The sequence below is a fragment of the Equus asinus genome, chromosome 1 (assembly GCF_041296235.1).
Source record: "Equus asinus isolate D_3611 breed Donkey chromosome 1, EquAss-T2T_v2, whole genome shotgun sequence".
Taxonomy (NCBI): Eukaryota; Metazoa; Chordata; class Mammalia; order Perissodactyla; family Equidae; genus Equus; species Equus asinus.
This window is the reverse complement of record NC_091790.1, coordinates 126721858-126742796: the sequence shown is the minus strand read 5'-3', so window position 1 is coordinate 126742796 and position 20939 is coordinate 126721858. Positions and strand designations below refer to the sequence as shown.

The 20939-nt window shown below is 36.3% G+C and overlaps 1 protein-coding gene across 23 annotated transcripts in view; it reads left to right on the top strand.

Moving 5' to 3' along the window:
* CACNA2D1 (calcium voltage-gated channel auxiliary subunit alpha2delta 1) overlaps positions 1-20939 on the top strand; it is a 516207-nt gene that overhangs the window by 79357 nt on the left and 415911 nt on the right. For all 23 annotated transcript variants that reach the window (XM_014855387.3, XM_044768108.2, XM_014855384.3 and 20 more), the window contains exon 2: positions 10179-10260. In XM_014855387.3, the coding sequence (XP_014710873.1) occupies positions 10179-10260 (82 nt within the window). The remainder of the gene's footprint in view (positions 1-10178; positions 10261-20939) is intronic.

Sequence of the window (20939 nt, the reverse complement as noted above, 5' to 3'; positions counted from 1 at the left end):
GGAATGAATGTGCTGCTCAGGCAAAGAGGGTCCAAGAGAACCACGTGTCTGGGTACAAAACAGTGAAAGCAATTAAACTGTAGTCTATTTTCTGAGCTGGAAAGATATTTGCCGTATTTGAAGGCTTCATTCCTGTTTTTCAGAATCCTGTGCTTACTACTAAAGGAATAAAAATGTTGGAGCTGGGTGACCTTTACAATGGTCCTTTCTATGATCTTCAGAAAGAGAGTTACTGTTTTTCCAGTTTGCAAGTTAGTCAACTTACATTGACATTTTTCTTTTTTTTTTTTTAAAGATTTTATTTTTTCCTTTTTCTCCCCAATGCCCCCCGGTACATAGTTGTGTATTCTTCGTTGTGGGTTCTTCTAGTTGTGGCATGTGGGACGCTGCCTCAGCGTGGCTTGATGAGCAGTGCCACGTCCGCGCCCAGGATCCGAACCAACGAAACACTGGGCCGCCTGCAGCGGAGCGCGCGAACCCAACCACTCGGCCACGGGGCCAGCCCCTACATTGACACTTTTTTCCCCATTTTTTTTTGATTGTTAAATAAAATCAATCCTGAAACAGCTGTCAAACAAATTACACTATGGGCTCTCTTTAAAAGGGTGCCACCTGAGTCAGTCTGGGCCTGGGCTTTCATATTCATACATTCGTTTGTGTGTCTGAACCTGCATTCTGAAAACAATGAAGCCAGCTGAAGCAGTAATATTTTCCTTTCATATTTGAGGATTTAATGTTGCTTTTAGAATATTTTATATTTAAAAATGCTTCCGGGCTGACTCAACATCTAACCTGCTACTTTATGTCAGATCCGTGTGCATGTTGTGAAGAATATGAGAGTCAATTGTTGTGTAAATACTGAGGATGTCATGTTATGTTAATGAAAGCAATAGAATTTATGATTTTGTAAATAAAATCAATAGTGCTTGTTTATTTGATAATCTTGATGAAAAAATTTAATTTGAGGAAAGATTGTAACATTGAAGTAATCACGTGCATATTTCCAAAAAGATTTTTTCAGGAAGAAAATACCTGGGTTATCTCAATTGTTTAAATCCTTATTTCGTAGCTATAACTAGCTTTTCTCTTGCCTTGTAAAAATAAGGCAATTTTTTTTTTAATTGTCATTTTCTGTTTTTGCATCAATGAAGCAGTCTTAGAACCCAGGGCTATGACATTCTATAAAATAGAAAATGTGAGACATTTGTACGTTATGATGAGAGGTAAGTTGAAGACTACTGTCTGGTAGTTTAATGATGAGAAGCAAAAGTTGTTTCAGATCATCGCATTAGTTAACATTTATTAAGATAATATGCTCTGTTGGCTTCTGACGGCAAATTGCTGAGCTATGCTCCTTACTAACTCTGTGACTTTGGGCAGGTAACGTAACCTCTCTATGCGTCAGTTTCCACATCTGTAAAGTTGGACTAATGATAGTATTTACCTCAATGGATTTTTGTGAGAATTAAAGAGTTTGTTCACATAACCTGTATAGAACAGCTCCTGGCACATTGGCACTCAGTAGATGTTGTCTATCATCTATGGATCATCTACTCTGTGTTTAGAACTGTGCTAGATACTCTCAGAATACAAAACTATAAACTGTGGCTCATCCACTCAAGGAAATTAAGTATTGTTGGAGAAAAATAATAAAAACATAGGCCAGTATATCAATATGTGTGACATTTTGTAGGATGGGCTATATATGTCTTAGGAACTTACAGAAAAGAAAAAAATTTCTGAAGGTTTGAGGACTTGGATTGCCAAGAATGAGAGGACCTGAAGCACAGACTTAAAAGAAGGTGTTTGGGAGGTGAAGAGGTTTAGAGAAGTCATTTCAGGGTAGGGGAAACTGATTAAATAATGTGACAAAACTGATGTGTTTGCGACACAGTTAACCTGCCTTGACTGCAGATACTGATCCATGTGGAGAAGTGGATTGGGGCCATTTAGGTCAGAATCCAAATATAACTATATTTGAGTATTTTGCAGTATTGGAAATATTGTGAATGCTCACTTAATAATTTAGAGAAGAAAGGAAATGACGACGTTTTCATCATGACATTAAATAACATTTACGCTCTTGAATTAGGCTAAAATAAATTTTGTGAACAATGCAATGACAGAGAAAAAATATAGATAAACAATGGGAAGATCTTCCACAAAATGAATAGAGGTTTTGTAATGAGCAATTAGAAATTCAGCTCATTTGGTTCATACAAACACCAGTAGCAGAGTGTGTGGCCGTGTGGGACACCTCTGTTGGCACCAGGCTAGAGTGACTATGCTGGACGTTGTAACTGTGATGTAGAAGGATAAAAAACAAAGCTCTCAAGGCCTCAAGGGAGCAAATCCCTCATATGACAACCCTCCCTTTCTAGCTAATCCATAGAACTACCTTAATATCAATCCTAAAATGTGTTGCTCATTTTTCATCTTGGAAGCTGGAAGCAAACTGCTGCAGCTGAGGCAAAAACTAGTAACTAAGTAACAAAACGATGAAAAAATGCTTGTATAAAACAAAAATTAATCCAAGATGGTGGAAAAGTAGATCACAAGCAATCCTAGAGTTTATGTAGATACCAAGCACTTCTTTTACACACACACACACACACACACACACACAATTTCATAATAGAGTTATCCGCGTTATAAGAAATACTTATTTAGCAAAGTCTTTGGCTTACTTATGTTATTTTTACCCAACTACCAGAGCACTGTGGGTGGCTTATTATATAACAAAAACAGGAGGAGTTTGGCCTTGGGGGATATTTATAGCAAGTGGAACACTTTTGAAATATATGATCTTATTCAAATTTATGAAAAGCTATTCTATATATCAACACAATTGAAAGTGTCAGTTTGTTAGATCTTGTGACATTTTTATTTTTTCCCAGGTCCACAGGGCATAGCTGTCTCCTATTTTCTTGTATTAAAAATAAAATTATTTCTTGAAAATAGTGGCATAGGCAGAGAATTGCCTTAGGACAAGGGCTTCAGAGGGGGCAGACTTGTCTTCTCACCCTCCCATTCCTCCTCTAAATCTCGGCCTGTAACAGCCCTCTTCCTTTCCCTTTTCTCTTTGGTGTATCTCCTATTCCTTTTTTTGCCCTAGTCTCTATGATAATTGCTAGTGGGATAATTTAAGAAGATTGTGGAAAAAAAGATGTATGTTTTAATACTCTCTCCTTACTAATAACAGTAAGTTCACACCCATTCTTCTCTTTTCCAGACTAGTTACCACATCAAATGTAGGAAGGAAGGAAGGATAGTTAGTCTTGGTAGGACCCATTATAACAATTCTTAGCTATCATTTTGGCTTCATTGTTCCAACCAGTAAAAAGGCAAATTCTCTCTGTAGCATTTAAAACAATTAACTAGATAACTATGCAAACTTGACACTTTGTACTCAACTGTTACTCTTTACAATAGATTAAACGGGGTATAATTTGTGCTGTTCTGAATTTGATGTTCTTCAAATGCATGCAAAATGAATTACCATAATTCTTCTTTTTCAAATAAAGAGTTTTCTGAACTATACCCTATTCTTTTGAAAGCCATTTCACAGGCAAATCCAACCTCAAAAGGAACAATATTAATTTCATGGCAAGTATTTTTCTTTCAAATTTAGTGAAAACTTGCATATTTTATGTATTTGCCTTTGGAATTTGGGTGTTCTGTACAATAAAATGAAGTAGATGTTATAAAAGATTATCTCAATTATTCAATAAATATTTGTCTCAGTATTTAGAGATCTCGTAGTGAATTCTCCAAGTTACAATGAATCTGAAGACATCATCAAACAGTTGGAAACATATATTGCTGGTCGACTCTGTAGTGAGTTGTTGTAGGGGCAGAAAAGGATTACAAGACAAAGTTTTTCCCATGACATTCAGTCTCCACTTGAAAGGTTCGGAGTGATAAGGTGGGCACTCTAGAGATTTAATAATTCCTGTAAAGTATTAAGTCACATTTTGAAAATCTGCTACTGGTTGAACAGTGGGTGCTGTTTATAGATACATGGGTGCAGCAGATTTTTTTTCTCTGATGTGGATTATGGAGAGAAGAGAGAATTTAGTAAATAAATAAATAGATGTAATATATATTTATTTCTAAGAGAAAAATTTTCAAATAAACTTTCTGAGAGCAATCCATTTTATGTCACAGTGATTTTGGAATTTTAAAAATTATAAATTGTTTCAAGTGATTTAAAGTGGGATATGTGTAGTTAGGCCATCTTCTTCATTTAGTCTTCCAGCATATTCTCTTATAAGATTGTTAGGCTAAAAACCCAAAAAATGGGGGGCTGTTGCAGTGGCATAGTGATTCAGTTTGTGCACTCTGCTTTGGCAGCCCGGGGTTTGCCAGTTCAGATGCTGGCTGCAGACCTACGCATTGCTTGTCAAGTCGTCCTGTGGTGGCATCCCACATAGAACAGCTAGAAGGGCTTACAACCGGGATATACAACTATGTACTGGGGCTTTGGGGAGAAAAAAGAAAAAAAAAGGAAGATTGGCAACAGATGTTAGCTCAGGGCCAATCTTCCTCATCAAAATTAATAAATAAAAAATAAATACATAAAAACCAAAAAAAATGAAGAGAAATTCAAAATTTGGCAATACAGTGTTTTCGCATTTTCCTAGAAATATTGTAATAGGATTTTTGGCTCCATAAGAAAGGGTTTAGAGAATAAGCGTTGTTTATGAATACAATACTAAAACATTTCAATGAATATTTTTGGTAGTCTTTGTTATTTAGAATGAGTAGAGCTCTTGAAATTTCAGGCCCTTCAGTTCGCTTTTCCTTGTCCCTCTTTCTCACCTGCTGGATCTGTCCTATATTCATCTGAATGCCTTTTTTCTCTCATCTTGCCCTCTCCAGCCTAGTGCTGGTGAAGAAATTTACACAGCCATGCTGGTTAGTACCAATGGAAATTGATGACCTCCAGTGGAGGACACATCCTTAAATACTCCCTAGCCATTGCTGTTTTTAAATCTCCCACTTTCTTTCCAACTATCCTACCTTAATATCTACTGCCTATCTCTGAACAGATGACTTTGTCTCTTTTGTTACAAAGGAAATACAGACCAATAATTAGAATTGTCTCAACGTTTTGATCTAGTTGTTCTAGTTATTTCCATTTACCTAAAATCTTTTCATTTTCCCTCCAATCTCTATGGAGGAAGTAACCTCTCTTCTAGCCATGGATTAGGTTTCTCCTGTGTTCTGCTTATTTCTTCACTCATCCCCCACCCCCTCATGTTTGGAACACAGGGGGTGAGCAAGAAAAAGCCTAAGGAATCTAGAGTCTTTTGAAAGACTTTATTTTGTCAGTAAATTACATGTTCTCTCCTGAATCTTCGATGTCTCTTTCTCTACTTACCTTTCTCCTTTTACATGGAAATATACCTATATATCTCCTGTTAAAAAATAAAAAGGAGAACTAACTCCTCGTTCCCCATTCTTGTTTAGGTTGTACACTGTTTTTCTCATTCTCCTCACACAAAATGTGACTAAATTCCTCTCACCTTATTTGGTGACTCTATAGTTACTTCCTCTCTCTGGAAACTTCCCTTCTCTGGTTTTTGTGATACTATTGTTCTTAGATTCTCTTCTCTCTCCTTCTCTCTTTTTAAAATTTTTTTGCTGAGGTAGATTTCCCCTGAGCTAACATCTGTTGCCAATCTTCCTCTTTTTTTTTTTTTTTTTTGCTTGAGGAAGATTAGCCCTGAGCTAACATCCGTGCCAGTCTTCCTCTACTTCATATGTTGGTCACTGCCACAGAATAGCTGATGAATAGTGTAGATCCATGCCTGGGATCCGAACCCACGAACCTGGACTGCTGAAGCAGAACACATTGTACTAAACCACTATGCCATGGTACCAGCCCCAGATTCCCTTCTCTCTTGCCACTCTTCAGATTCCTCTGTCTCATCTTTAAATTTTATTTTGCAGAGTTTTAGCTACTGTGTATTTCCTTCCTCACTTACACACTCTCCTTTGGGATTCAGACATTGATTTATTTATGTCCTTTACATATGTTGTAACTACCAAATCTTTAAATTCACTGGAAACTTCTCTTCTGAGAGCTCCAAACCCACATATATTCAGTTCTCTACTAAATATCTATACATGACTCTCCCAAAAACATCTCTAATTGAACCAATAAAAACAAACTCAATGTCCCTCCAAATTGTTCTCCCTCCAAATTGTACTTTCTATATCAAAATGTCCTATCATTGTCTAATTGAGGAACTCCATGAATCATCTGCAAATCCGTTCTCCCATTCACTGTGTATATCCAATAGTACATGAAATCCTGTTGTCTATGCTTCAGGATTTTTGTTGAGCTAGTTTCTTCTACTTGGTCTCTTCTTTTGCCTCTGTCTTCTCACTGCCACTGAGCTAGTTTGAATCCTCCTCATTTCTTACCTCTTATTCAGAATCTCCCTTCTCACTTTCTGCTCTCCCTCTAAGCCACTATCTAACTGGCTGTCAAAGAAATTATTTTATCATTTTCATACACACTTAGTTTATCTTGTTATTCTCTACCTTTGCATTTTCCATTATTTCGAGAATACAATCTAAATACTTCGGAATGCTATTTAAGACCCTGTTCTGGCCTTTCTAGCCACTCAAATTTATTCCCTGTTATTCTTGCCCCCATTCCATACTATTTGCTGAACCAACCTTGGACTCTAGGCATTCAAACTACGTGCTGTTTCTGAATATGACGTTTTACATTTCCTCTGCCTTCATTGTTACTTCCTTCCCTTCTCAATTTTGTCAAATTCTGCTTGTCTTTCAAATCTCACTTCATGTAGCTCCCAGTGCAGAAAACCTCTCCAACTACTACCTAATAAACTTTAAATGACTCTTTGCTAGTTCCTGAAACATATCCCACTGCTGGGATTCAGGACACGCTACCCTAAAACAATATTTTGGCACATTGAATATTTCAAGTTGAAGGAGTGTGAGAAATGGCATGTGCAGGAAGGATTTTCTGCCCTTCCCTTCGTGGGAGAGTTGCTCTCCCTATACCAGGAGGAAAGGAGCATCCTAATCTCTGAAGACAAGGAACAGAGAGAGGAATCGGAATGAACAGGCTTTGTTAAGTTTCCCCTGGTTTACTAAACACAGTTCAGACTCTTTGTCCTATCATATCTTTCCACTCTTTATCAAACCTAGCATAAGAACACTCAGGTGTAACCATTTCTTTGGGTCTTCATTTCCTTATGAAGGCTCTTGTGCCGTGTAAAATTTATATTAAATAAATTTGTGTTCTTTCTCTTGTTAATCTCTCTTTTGTTGCAGGAATTTCAGTTAAGGCAGAAGAAAAATGTATTTTTCCTCCTCTATACCACCATATTCTTCTTCTCCTCTGCCAGACCCAGCCAGATTGTAAGATATATATTTATTTCTGCATCTCCAGCTTTTAGTATCTTCTCCAGGAGGTACTAGTTCTTGTTGAATGGGTTAACAGAGAGCAAACAACAAATTCTTTGTGATGTTCTATGTTAGTTTCTTAATACATGAAAAGGCTATATCCTGTCTAACTTTTTCTAAAAGTTTATAGTACCTTCTAGGGACATTTAATAAAATAGTGGTTAGTGATTATGTCTGTGGGCTTGACAGTTTACCAAGAAAGAGACTTTGATAGAGAATTTGCACATATGAGAGTTTTCCCTTTTGTAATTTTCATTTTCATGATGAAAGGGATCTTTGCTTATTACCTAATCATTATAATCTTCTAATTTCAGGTTTGAAAGGCAGAGTGCTGATGTATTTTAGGAAAACTAGGTAACACCTCATATCTACAAATAACAACGCTTGCTCCTAAAAAGTGATCTTGACGGCTTTTCAGTGGGGCAGAGGAGACTGGATGGGTCCCGAATTTCTTTTCAGCCAGAACAGGTTCACCTCAGTGAACACTGGCAGTGACAGTATACTCAGGTGTCAAGGTAGAATGCACGTTTTGGGTCAGTTTAGCATAAATCAGAATTCAGGCATGAGTGAAGTTCACTTTTTTACATATATATTCTTTGTCTCTCTATTTCTCAGCTGAAGGGATGTATAACACTTTTTACTATTTGTCAGTGTTGGGAATTATTTGAGAAGAGATGATTCCTTTACTTTGGGTGTTAGGGTTTGTTCAGTAGCTCAAGAAATGAGATAGTCTGATCTGAATTAGAAAATGGTGTCGGTGGCCTTTGCTCCTACCTGTTCCCTCCTGTAAGTTAATGTTCTTAATGTAAAAATGGAGCACAATTATATTTATCTAGTAGCATTAATAAGAATATTACTATTTATAATATTTTTCAATTATATGCACCAGCTCACAAGCAGCCAAAGTATATTAGAATAACGTGGTGTGCGTCTTTCATTTTAATGGTTCTATAAATTTCTCTCTAGTTTACACCCTCCTCCCATTTATTTGTTTTTTTGTTTCTTGATATTCATTTAACCTTTTTGATCATACTCATACAGCATAATTCAATAAATAGTCTTCCTTATTTTCCTTTGTGTGAAAGTATCCCTAACTTTTGTGTATTTCATTTACTACTTTGTTTCACGTCTAAATCAAGCCATTTGTTTTCATCTAAGGCATTTCATCCTTTCTACGAGTGAGTTTTAGTTTTCCTTCTTCCTCTCTGGTTTATCACGCCATTGTTCTTTTATATGTTCTCCTATACCTCATTTAAATCCCTTTTCCATGTTATACTCTTTTCTACATAAAATTTTTTATTCTGTTACATTTAAATTTATCTGAAAAAAAGTTGGCAACCTTGTAATACTATTAGAATTCTTATCTGTCGTAGGAAAAGAAGACAAACACAGTTAAATGTGTATGATCGAAGCTCTTGGGAAATACAAAGTTCATCTTCAAAACAGCACTTTTCTACATCACTCTTGGAGGTGTTCTGTTAAAGGAGGGAAAACACACAGTACTAATACAATCTGAAGAAGCAGGATAAATAAGCACCAGATAGATACATCATATATAGAGAGAAGTTCAAATTCAAATATAAATAATTTCCTATCATTCTTACTGGTGTTTTCTTATATTGGCATGGGCAGAAAAAGAATACACACTTTAGGTCTTTTTACAACAAGAGCTTGAATAAATGAAATGTATGAAGGGATTGCAAATTAAATTATATTGATTTGAATGGGGAGAGTTACGTAGTGTTTGGTAATGTCTCTAATCCCAGGAAAAAGTAAAATAAACCATTGATTTAATTTTTTTCTAAAATTTCCTGACATCCACAGCTTATATTTTAAGATCTCCATTGCATTTATCTAAAGTGTAAACATGAAACAAATTTGAAATAAATTCCTTCAGCATAATTTTAATGCTCGAAATCATTCCTTAAAACTTATGTCTTGATCCAGTAATTCCAAATCAAAGAGTCTAGCTAAGGAAATGAAATACTTTTAAGCTTTATGCACTACGATATTTGTTGCAGTGTAATTTGTGGTGGTTACAGCTGATGACATCCTAACTATCTTTTAAAACAGAAAATGGTCAAGGGTATTTTGAGATGTATAGATAATGGAATATTAAGTGACATTAAAATACAATGTTTATAAAATATTTGTAATGGTGTGGGCTAGTATTTGTCATTTGACCTAAGCAATAAAGATATGTGAATTTTATATAATATGCTTTTAACCAGTGAAAGACTAGAAGAAAATACATCAAAGAGTTAAGAGTGGTCATCCTTGAGTATTACAGTTATGAGAAATTTAAAAATATTTCTCATGTTTTCTTGTATTGTTTCCGATATTCTGCATTTAGCACACCCTTAGAATTATATTAAGAAGACTTGTAACCTAAAAGACAAAGTTTGGTTTAGAATATTCTATTTAGTAAATAATTTTTGATGGAAGTTTCACAAAAATTAAGCAAACGTTTACCCTTTTATTTGATAAGGCACCCATGTCATTTTTCTCTTTTTGACTTGGGGGTATTTCAGCATCCTAAGAGGTTGACCGCTAAAGGTTCATTTGTTTTGTAATTTTTAGGTTGCTTGGGAGGGTTATAGTAGGAGCTAGGAAGTAAAATAAAGATTTAAAGACAGTTTAATAAATTAATCTAAAGCATGGATATAGAATGTCAGTCTGTGCCTTAATTTGCCAGAAATCTGATAGAACATTCTCTTTTCTGACTTTTGCAGTATCAAGTCATGGGTGGATAAGATGCAAGAAGACCTTGTCACACTGGCAAAAACAGCAAGTGGAGTCAATCAGCTTGTTGATGTAAGTAAAATCCCAAGAAACTTATTAATCTTTTCTTTAATTTCAATGCAGTTCTATCATCTAGGAAACTATATTCTGTATTATAAACAGCATGATTTTTCATGTGAATCTGGTAGTGAAATTCTGAGAGAAACCCTTGGTACTGCTAGTTATTGTGAACAAGAAACACTATCCCTAACAATTAATGAAGCAGTCTCACCGCACTTTACAATTTACATACAGCCTTCCTTAGATCAGTTCATGTGATGTGTAGATTCCCCCCCCCCCCAAATTCAAATTGGGATGCTATGGTTCCATTTTTCAGAGTGTGTATATATATCTATATGTTTTATATTAGATATATATATGTAAGTGTATATATATATATATATATTTTTTTTTTTGGTGAGGAAGATCGGCCCTGAGCTAACATCTATGCCAGTCTTCCTCTATTTTGTATATGTGATGCCACCACAGCATGGCTTGATGAATAGTATGTACATCTGTACCCAGGATCCGAACCTGCAAACCCTGGGCTGCCAAAGCATAGCATGCAAACTTAACCACTACACCATCAGGCTGGCCCCCCTCAGGGTATATTTTGGAATCTCTCACATTGTGGTGACTTCAAGTCCCTTGATGGCTTCATTTGAATATCCTCAGTGGGAGCGTATCTTCATGCTTTGAGGGTAGATTTTATTTTTATAAATATTTGAAAGGTGTTTACAGCTATGTGTAGGGACTAGAATGAGTCATTGAAATAGCTAATAAAGGATTTGGTGCAAGAAAAGGAGACACTGTAAAAGATGGTTTTTTTAATGATATATGAATGACTATGAAAGTCACTTTGTAATAATTTTTGAAAAGATAGCAATATATAAATATGTGTACAGCATCTTAAATAGATTATTTTCCTTGTATAAGAGCATTTACCCAAGTATGTATAGATTCTGTAAGATTTATTAAAAATTAAATGTTATTTCTTTAGAGTCTCACTACTGTCATTTCAATGTAAGTAATGTAACAACTTGTCTGAATTACGATAACAAATAGAACGGACAGGATGAAAGAAAATCCCTACAATTTTCTGTTCATGAGACACATACCTAATTATAGTGACAGAAAAATACAAATAAAAGAATTATATATTATGTAACAAGAGAGGGACAAAGAGCAGAATTCATTCTTGGAAAAAAAATTTAAGTATTAGGATACACGAAGACTGTCATTTTACATGGATAAACGATTCCATATGCCCCTTTCCTTTTGCCTAGGGAGAAGGTCCATGATGAGGGACAAAATGGTACATTTCTTTCTGGCTGTGGGAACTTAAAGCACAGACTGGCCTAAGGATGCCAGAGTTGAACTGACATTGAAGGTGTTGGATGCACAATAAGAACCAAAAGCTGAATAAATGGAGGAACTTAGCATCTTCCTGGATTGAAATTCAATATTGTGGAAATGATAATTCTTCTCAAATTATTTAATGTAATTATTTTTACTGGCTTCACAGAGTATAACTAGCTTTTTACCTGAAGGCTCAGAAGAAGCTGCAATGAGGTGACATAGCTAAAATAAGACATTTTTGCAATGTTATGAAAACTGCTTTATGGCATCAAATGAGAGATTTTGCCTAGTTACCTGCCTAACTTCTATTAAAGATCAAGAGTGAATAGGTTTAAGGAGTACTATTATCCTTGATGCATTCAAGTTTTAAGATATCTCTTATTGAATTATTCTCTCTAATCATATATTGGGAGAATACATATGTCCATCAGTTGCATATGCTCCTCCACCAAATAGATGAAATAATTGAGGTAAGAAAAAAATAAAATTAGGGGAAAGAGATAATGCATTATAATTTTTCTTAGTGAGTATAATACATTGGAACCTTTTACATATCCTTTTACATATATACACTACATACATACATACACACTAAAGGACTCATTTTTTTTTCATTAGCTCATGCACTGTACTAAGCCCTTTATTTGCATTATCTTATTAATCCTCAGGTCAAGCTTGTGAAGGAACATCATCATTTTAATATGCATGAAGAAATTGTTTTCAAGGTTATATTTTTGTTTTAGGCTACAAAACAACTAAATGGGATGCGACTCCAAAGTTTAAAAAAAAAACTTGTTATGCTTTACAATATATGTTAATATTTTACTGTTTTATATTGCTAATAGTATTTTGAGAGGATAAACAGATCCCAAATTAGGTACAAGGTTAATAGATGAGATATAAATTAGTAGAGGAGAGAGTTCTGCCACCAGTTATCCACTCATGAACATTTCATTTGAACTTCCTTAAAAAGGAAGTGTAGAAGGAAATTCTAAGATGTAAGTTTACATGCAGAATTTAAAACCTTTTGTTATTGTTGGTATGCACAGAAATGGTTTTGTGTGTGTATCCGTTGAAAGAGTTGCTAAGAATGATATAGAAAGTAAGTTCTTCCTGATTTTGTCTTCATCGTCTTCCAACTGAAGAAAATATGCTTCTTATTTTTTATGGAGCATTATAGTGTACCCTTTTTAAAACTCAAGACTGTTATACCTGGTGGTTCTTCTACCTGATAGCTTTGTAATCTGGCCAAGATGTTTCACCTCATGGAGTTGTTGAGACTGATGACATAATCCATGTGAAATGTTTATTGACCTGTAATCAGAACTCAACACAGACATTCGTTTGTTGTCTTAGTTGAGAGTTACTGTATTGTATTACTTGGGGTACAGGCAGAGCCAATGTAACACAAAGATAAGATGACTATGTATTTTTCTCTCATCTAATAGTCTAGAGGTGAGCAGATTAGGGTCAGTAGGGTGACCCTGCCATCCTCAGCATATGACTTCCATTCTTGGGTCCAAGGTCTTTCTTCCAGTTGCCCTTATTTTCCAGTCATCATGTAAAGGGAAAGAGATTAGGGTAGCAGATACCCAGTCGCTTTAAGGATTAGATAGTTTGCTCACATTCCAATGGTTAGATCTTGTTCTCATGGCCACATATAACTAGAAAGGAGTCCAAAAAATGAGGTCTTTAGCTGTGTAACCATGTGGCCCACACTATCACAGAGGAAGTGGGCAGAACAAGCAGCGGAGGACAACTAGCAGTCTTCCACTAATGTGTCTTATTATTTGATACTATCCTTATGAAAGTTATATCTAAAAGTGTATTAAAGATATATTAACCAAAATGTAAGCTGCATTTATATATTTTAAACATTATAGATCAAGAAGAAAATAGAGAAAGATCTCCAGATTTTGAAACATATATTCATTTTTCAACAATCTGTATTATGGGATATCTTAAAAGACGTTTTATTACTTTTAAACACGCACACACACATTCCTTTAGTTACCTTGCTGGCACATGGAGAGGCTGATCATCATATATTAATGAATAGATAACATTTTAAAAAATTCAACTGCTCTTAATATTCTTGAAAACAATTTTTTTAAGTTCATGAAACATTTGCCAGCAACCGTTTTTTTCATTCAATTTGTTGATAAAATATTTCATGATAAAGATATACCTAAATTTCAACCAATATCCAAATTATCAGATATTCTGAATTAATGGATTCCATAGTAATGAGAATTTGCTTCATGAAAGTTTTCTAGAAATAAATTGATGAATAGAAACTGTTTGTCTTTTCTGTAAAATGCATTTTTAATGTGCAAAAAGTTATATTAAAAGAAAACAGAACTCTGCAACTATGTCAGAAATCCTCAGTTGCTGCACTTGACTGACCCTGCCCTGGGGAAAACAAACCGCAGCAATGGAAGCCAATCACAGTCCTGCTGGGGAGGGGGTTAGGGATGAGAGGGTAGGAGGGTGGGTGGTGTTGTCTCCTTTGTGCACTGTTTTCTTCACAACTCCCTCTTTCCCTCTAGGAATCCAAGACTTTCTCATAGCCTTCTCTTTATTACATCAAGAAGGGTTTGATAGTTGCCATTTACAATTGGTAATCTTTTGTAACTCCTTTGTCTCTAAGCAGAACACAATATGGTATTGGAAAGCAGGTCGTGAAGAGTATATTTTGAAAGAAGTAGCGTTTCTCCTCATTCCAAATAGGACTTTTGTTTTCTGGAAGGGGACAGGTAGGGACAAGGGCTCAGCAGACCCTGGACTGAGATGAGGAAAATGATGTATCGAGAAGGAGGCAGAGTTTAAGGAGGCACTTGCTCTGAGGGTCAGAGTGAGTGAGTATCTCCTTAAATTTTGTGCCATAGGTGCCCAGGCCTAGCCTGGGCCCTCAGGCAGTAAAGGGCTGACATGCTGTGTGTCTTCTGCTCTCCGTTGCTGGAGGCATAGATATTTGCAGCCTTTGGACTTCACACTAATCTCAGGCCTCTCTGATACATTTTCTCCCCTGTTCCTTTCCCCTCCATTCTTCTATGTAGATTGTCAGGTCTTTCTTACAGCTTTTGCTCATGCTTTGTAGGTTTCCCAAACTCATCTTGTGGCTATGTAAGGTACAATAGGTATTCCTACAATGTTAACAACATATTTATTTTGAGATCTTTGAAATTTGAAAACCCACGTTATCTGACATCACTCCATACTTCCCTTCTATTTCAATTCTAGTGTTGTGTTGTATCTTCTGATAATGAAAGATATTATGGGAATCCAAACTTTTTGTTAACAGAGATTATTGTATCCCTCTAGTTATCTAAAACAGTTAAAATGGTGCATGTCACCTTGTTGTTATAAGGCTTTCTTCTTAAGTGTAAATTCTGTTTGGATTTGTAACATTTTAGGCTAGAACATGCAAACATATTTGAGAAAATTTGTTGGTTAAATTTTTTTTTTTGAAATTTGTTTTTAAAGGTAGAATAATTTTGCAAGGCATCATCATAGAACTTCCTGGCTTTTGATTCACCATTATGATTTCTTATGTTAAAGTTATATTAAAATCAATACCTTCAGGGGCTGGCCTGGTGGTGCAGCAGTTCCGCTTTGCCAGCCTGGGGTTCGCCGGTTCAGATCCCAAGTGCGGACATGGCACCGCTTGGCACACCATGCTGTAGTAGGCGTCCCACATATAAAGTGGAGGAAGATGGGCATGGATGTTAGCTCAGGACCAGTCTTCCTCAGCAAAGAGAGGAGGATTGGCAGCAGTTAGCTCAGGGCTAATCTTCCTCAAAAAAAATCAATAACTTCAAATTTCAATATGCTCTCAAAGATGTAAATATGAAATGTGTCTAAATATTGAGCATTCAGTACTTTTAATTAAGTTAGTATTTCCATAAGTGTTTTGAGTAAAGAATTTCTTTTCATTAGTAACTCATAGGATTAGGAGACTGATGCGTTTTCTTGGACGTTGTGGTCACATCATCTTATGTAAATAGAATATTCATTTTCTAGGTGGTGGACTGCTTAATGTATTAACCCATTTACCAAAAAAAGATACTCTGAAGTAGAACATAATTAATCATTGGCTAGGGAATCGGCAAGATACACAGGCAACAACAAGGGTTGGGAGTCTTCTTTACTACTCTGGGGAATGCTGCTAAGTTGCTGGATGATAGTAGATCTCTCTTTATCTGTTTGTCACTATTATATGTCCCAATTTGCCTTTCAATCTTTAATTTCTAATAGCTCCTTGTATCACACACATTCTGATTTCTTTCATTTCTTATTAATACATGTTTCCTCCACAGTGTGGCTATAATCCCATCTTTTTGACTGTCACACCCATGTTATTTTACTTTCCTCTGAATTCTGACAGCCTAATTTTCTGTACCTCTTCATTGGAACATGAATGAAATGAATGTAATGACTAATGAAATGAAAGTGCAAAGTAGTAATTAATAAATAATATTAGTCACAACTTTCAAAGCATGAGGTCTTTCCTAGTATTTATTTTGGAAGAGTGAATCACTTGAGGAGTTTATTGTAGAATTACTTATAAAAAGAAAATAAAGGTAACACGTTTAAGGAAACTCAGGAAGAGCCTGGGTTTCAACAAGAACTTGAGGTATTTAGAAGTTTGGTCAGTGGAAGAATGGTCCAGAGCCAAGGCAGCCCCAGAGGCTAATTATTATTGTTGCCTGTTAGCCGGGAGTTCTTCACAACTAACTCATTGTGTTAGTTGTCTCTTAGTGTCACAAACTACCATACATTTATTGGCTTAATCCGACACAGATTTATCATCTTCCAGTTCTGTAGATCAGAAGTCCTTTCCTTGGCTTGTGGCCCCTTTCCTCCATCTTTAAAGTCAGCAACGTTGGGATGATTTCTTCTCACACTGCCATCTCTCTGGTTTTCTCTTGCATAGTCAACTCTTACTCTTCCACTTTGAAGGACTCTTGTGATTATATTGGACTTACCAGGACAATCCAAGATAATCTCCTTATTTCAAGTTCAGCTGAAGCAAAGCTCAATTCCGTCTACAAACTTGACTCCCTTTCACACGGCAAAAGGGAGTCAAGTTTGTGGATGGAATTGAGCTTTGCTTCAGCTGAATTTCATAGATTCTGAGGATTTGGACTTGTATATCTTGGGAGGCCAATATTCTGGCTGCCACAGCCATCGCTTCTGTCACTCAATAGTGTCTAAATACTGTTTTCCTCCTGCTAGTCTTTTCACTTCTTCTACCCTTGATCCATCCAATTGTCATACAATGGTGATAGAATCTGATTGGTGCAGTGTATTATCATTGTTTAAACAGGTCTTTTCTACCTGGCTCCTCAAAGGCCATCAATTCAGAAGTTAGCTGCTTCTATGTCTGATTTGTCCTGTTGCAATTAGTCAGGAGCCAAGGGCAAGGTGATGCATGAGAATATTTCCACCCATTTGTAAGGAAATTCCTATGGCTCTTCTTTCATCAGGGACTATCAAAAGGGAAACTTTCCTTAGAAAGATGACTGTGGGCATGGCAGAGATCTTGACTGCTTGTCTAAGACAAGTTCATGGGAAGCAAGTAAATGTATGAGTATTAAGGGCAGGAGTTGTCAAAATTTACATACTTAAGATTTAGTATGTAGAAATTTGACTGTTTCTCTTTAGGGAAATTAACTTACTCATGAGCTGCCATTCTCTCTTCCAGGAGAGGAGAAAAATTACTCTCACCATTTCAAGGGTGGTCTCTTTCGGGTCAAAACCTTTTGTGGTCAATTATGGATTTAATAAATTCCAAGTCCCAACTCCCTTTCAATATTCTCTAATATTCTTGACTTTCCTCCTTGGCAGCTGGGTGTAAGGGGAAACTTAGGTGACAAGATGTCTGATGTATTTGCTGTCTTCTATTCTTCTGGCATAGGTGGTGAGTGTGATTGCTACTAAAAACTTCTCCAGTCTCCTCTGCCTGCAGAGGGCCCCTCAGCTCTGGGTGGTTTTTACCATCATTATTCAGCTAGACCTCTGCTTCCCACTGTCCATCCCTCAATCTCTGCATTGGGATCCCCTTGATCCTGCACTGAGACAGTCTCCTAGAAGACATACTGATCCTTAATTCTCGGCTACTTTTCTTGTTCATCCCAAGGAGCTTTCCTATTTCCCCATATCCTGCTGAAGCCAAGGGAGATCCCGGGCATAGAGAGGCATTGCCACTCACTTTGCCTAAACATGCCACATTAGCATTTCACCATCTGCTTCTCTGGGCAGTGGTTTGTTCCTTTATGATGCGAAATGGGACTCAAACTCCCTCCACTCTGATATTCCAAAGCCTGAATCCCAGTGTTCTCACTAATAACAATGATTAATTAAATGTATTTTTTAGGTTTCTTAAAGTGAGTAAATGCTGTATGTGAAACACCTCAGGGTGGTAGACACTAACTGCCTAAAAGTGATTGCTATTACAATCCTCTAGGTTATCCAAAATTTGGAAGCATATCTAGCTATCAGTAAGTATCTGTGGTGTATCTGTATTATTCCATGGCATAATACTGAGTATCATGATTTCTGAAATATTTCCTTAGCTTGCTTATTAAGCAATTACATCAATGAGTGGTGTCACTTTTTAGATACTACATTTGAAGTTATTTTTAAATGTATTATTCTGAAGATTATCTTGGAACTATGGACTTAATTGGAGCAAAGAGACTTAGAAATAAGTTTCCAGTGAAAAAGGTAGAGAAACCATATTCTCTGTTGTCGTCACAGCAAAAGTTGGTCTGTGTATGTAACAGTGAAAGAACATTAAGATTGTAAGAAAGAAAGAATATACAGGAGAGAAGTATTCTTTTGTCAAAACTTGTGTCAGGCATGGCAGTGAGAAGTCTTAAACTACAGAAAAATTAAAGCGTATTAGTGTATCAGTCAGGAGGGAAAACATCCTGTCTTGAATTCTCTTTATATACTGCATTCTTTCTAGTAGAAGAAATGGAAACCACTAGCACACAGCATGTTGACATGTGATTTGAATAGAGCTCTATCTGGTGCCAAAAACTCACATTATTGACACCATGTTGTTTTTCTTTCAGGAAAGGCATTGGATAAAATGGTAAAGCAGATAATTATTTTTTTTTTGCCTTTTTTTTTATTGAGTTATTGATAGGTTACAATCTTGTGAAATTTCAATTGTACATTAATGTTTGTCAGTCATGTTGTAGGTGCACCACTTCACCCTTTGTGCCCACCCCCCACCCCACCTTTCCCCTGGTATCCACTAAACTGTTCTTGGTCCATAGTTTTAAATTCCTCATATGAGTGATACACAGATTATCTTTCTCTCGCTGGCTTATTTCACTTAACATAACTCTCTCAAGGTCCATCCATGTTATTGCAAATGGAATGATTTTGTTCTGTTTTGCAGCTGAGTAGTATTCCATTGTATATATGTACCACGTCTTCTTTATCCATTCGTCTGTTGCTGGACGCTTAGGTTGCTTCCACGTCTTGGCTATTGTAAACAGTGCTGCAATAAACATTGGGGTGCACAGGACTTTTGGGATTGCTGACTTCAGGCTCTTTGGATAAATACCCAGTAGTGGGATGGCTGGATCGTATGGTAGTTCTATTTTTAGTTTTTTGAGGAATCTCCATACTGTTTTCCATAGTGGCTGCACCAGTTTGCATTCCCACCAGCAGTGTATGAGGGTTCCTTTTTCTCCGCAACCTCTCCAACATTTGTTGCTATTAGTTTTAGATAGTTTTGTCATTCTAACGGGTGTAAGGTAATATCTTAGTGTAGTTTTGATTTGCATTTCCCTGATGATCAGCGATGATGAGCATCTTTTCATGTGCCTATTGGCCATCAGTATATCTTCTTTGGAGAAATGTCTGTTCATGTCTCCAGCCCACTTTTTGATTGGGTTGTTTGATTTTTTCTTATTGAGTTGTGAGAGTTCTTTATATATTATGAATATTAAGCCTTTGTCAGATATATGACTTGCAAATATTTTTTCCCAGTTAGTGGGTTGTTTTTTTGTTTCGATCCTGTTTTCATTTGCCTTGAAGAAGCTCTTTAATCTGATGAAGTCCCATTTGTTTATTCTTTCTATTGTTTCCCTTCTCTGAGAAGGCATGGTGTCCGAAAAGATCCTTTTAATACTGATGTCAAAGAGTGTACTGCCTACGTTTTCTTCCAGAAGCCTTATGGTTTCAGGTCTCACCCTTAGGTCTTTAATCCATTTTGAGTTTATTTTGGTGAATGGTGAAAAAGAATGGTCAATTTTCATTCTTTTACATGTGGCTTTCCAGTTTTCCCAGCACCATTTGTTGAAAAGACTTTCTTTTCTCCATTGTATGCCCTCAGCTCCTTTGTCAAAGATAAGCTGTCCATAGATGTGTGGTTTTATTTCTGGGCTTTCAATTCTGTTCCATTGATCTGTGCACCTGTTTTTGTACCAGTACCTTGCTGTTTTGATTACTGTAGGTTTGTAGTATGTTTTGAAGTCAGGGATTGTGATGCCTCCCGTTTTGTTCTTTTTTCTCAGGATTGCTTTAGAAATTCGGGGTCTTTTGTTGCCCCATAAGAATTTTAGGATTCTTTGTTCTAATTCTGTAAAGAATGTCATTGGGATTCTGATTGGGATGGCGTTGAATCTGTAGATTGCTTTAGATAGAATGGACATTTTAACTATGTTTATTCTTCCAATCCATGTACATGGAATGTCTTTCCATCTCCTTATGTCGTCAACCAATTCTCTCAGAAAGGCCTTGTAATTTTCATTATATAGGTCCTTCACTTCCTTAGTTAAATTTACCCCAAGGTATTTTATTCTTTTTGTTGCGATTGTGAATGGTATTGTATTCTTGAGTTCTTTTTCTGTTGGTTCATTACTGGAGTATAGAAATGCTACTGATTTATGCAAATTGATTTTGTACCCTGCAACTTTGCTGTAGTTGTTGATTACTTCTAACAGTTTTCCAATGGATTCTTTGGGGTTTTTTCTATATAAGATCATGTCGTCTGCAAACAGCGAGAGTTTCACTTCTTCCCTCCCTATTTGGATTCCTTTTATTCCTTTTTCTTGCCTGATTGCTCTGGCCAGGACCTCCAATACTATGTTAAATAAGAGTGGTGATAGAGGGCATCCTTGTCTCGTTCCTGTTTTCAGGTGGATGGCGTTCAGTTTTTGCCCATTGAGTATGATGTTGGCTATGGGTTTGTCATATATGGCCTTTATAATGTTGAGGTAGTTTCCTTCTATGCCCATTTTGTTCAGAGTTTTTATCATAAATGGCTGTTGGATCTTGTCAAATGCCTTCTCTGCATCTATTGAGATGATCGTGTGTTTTTTATTCCTCAG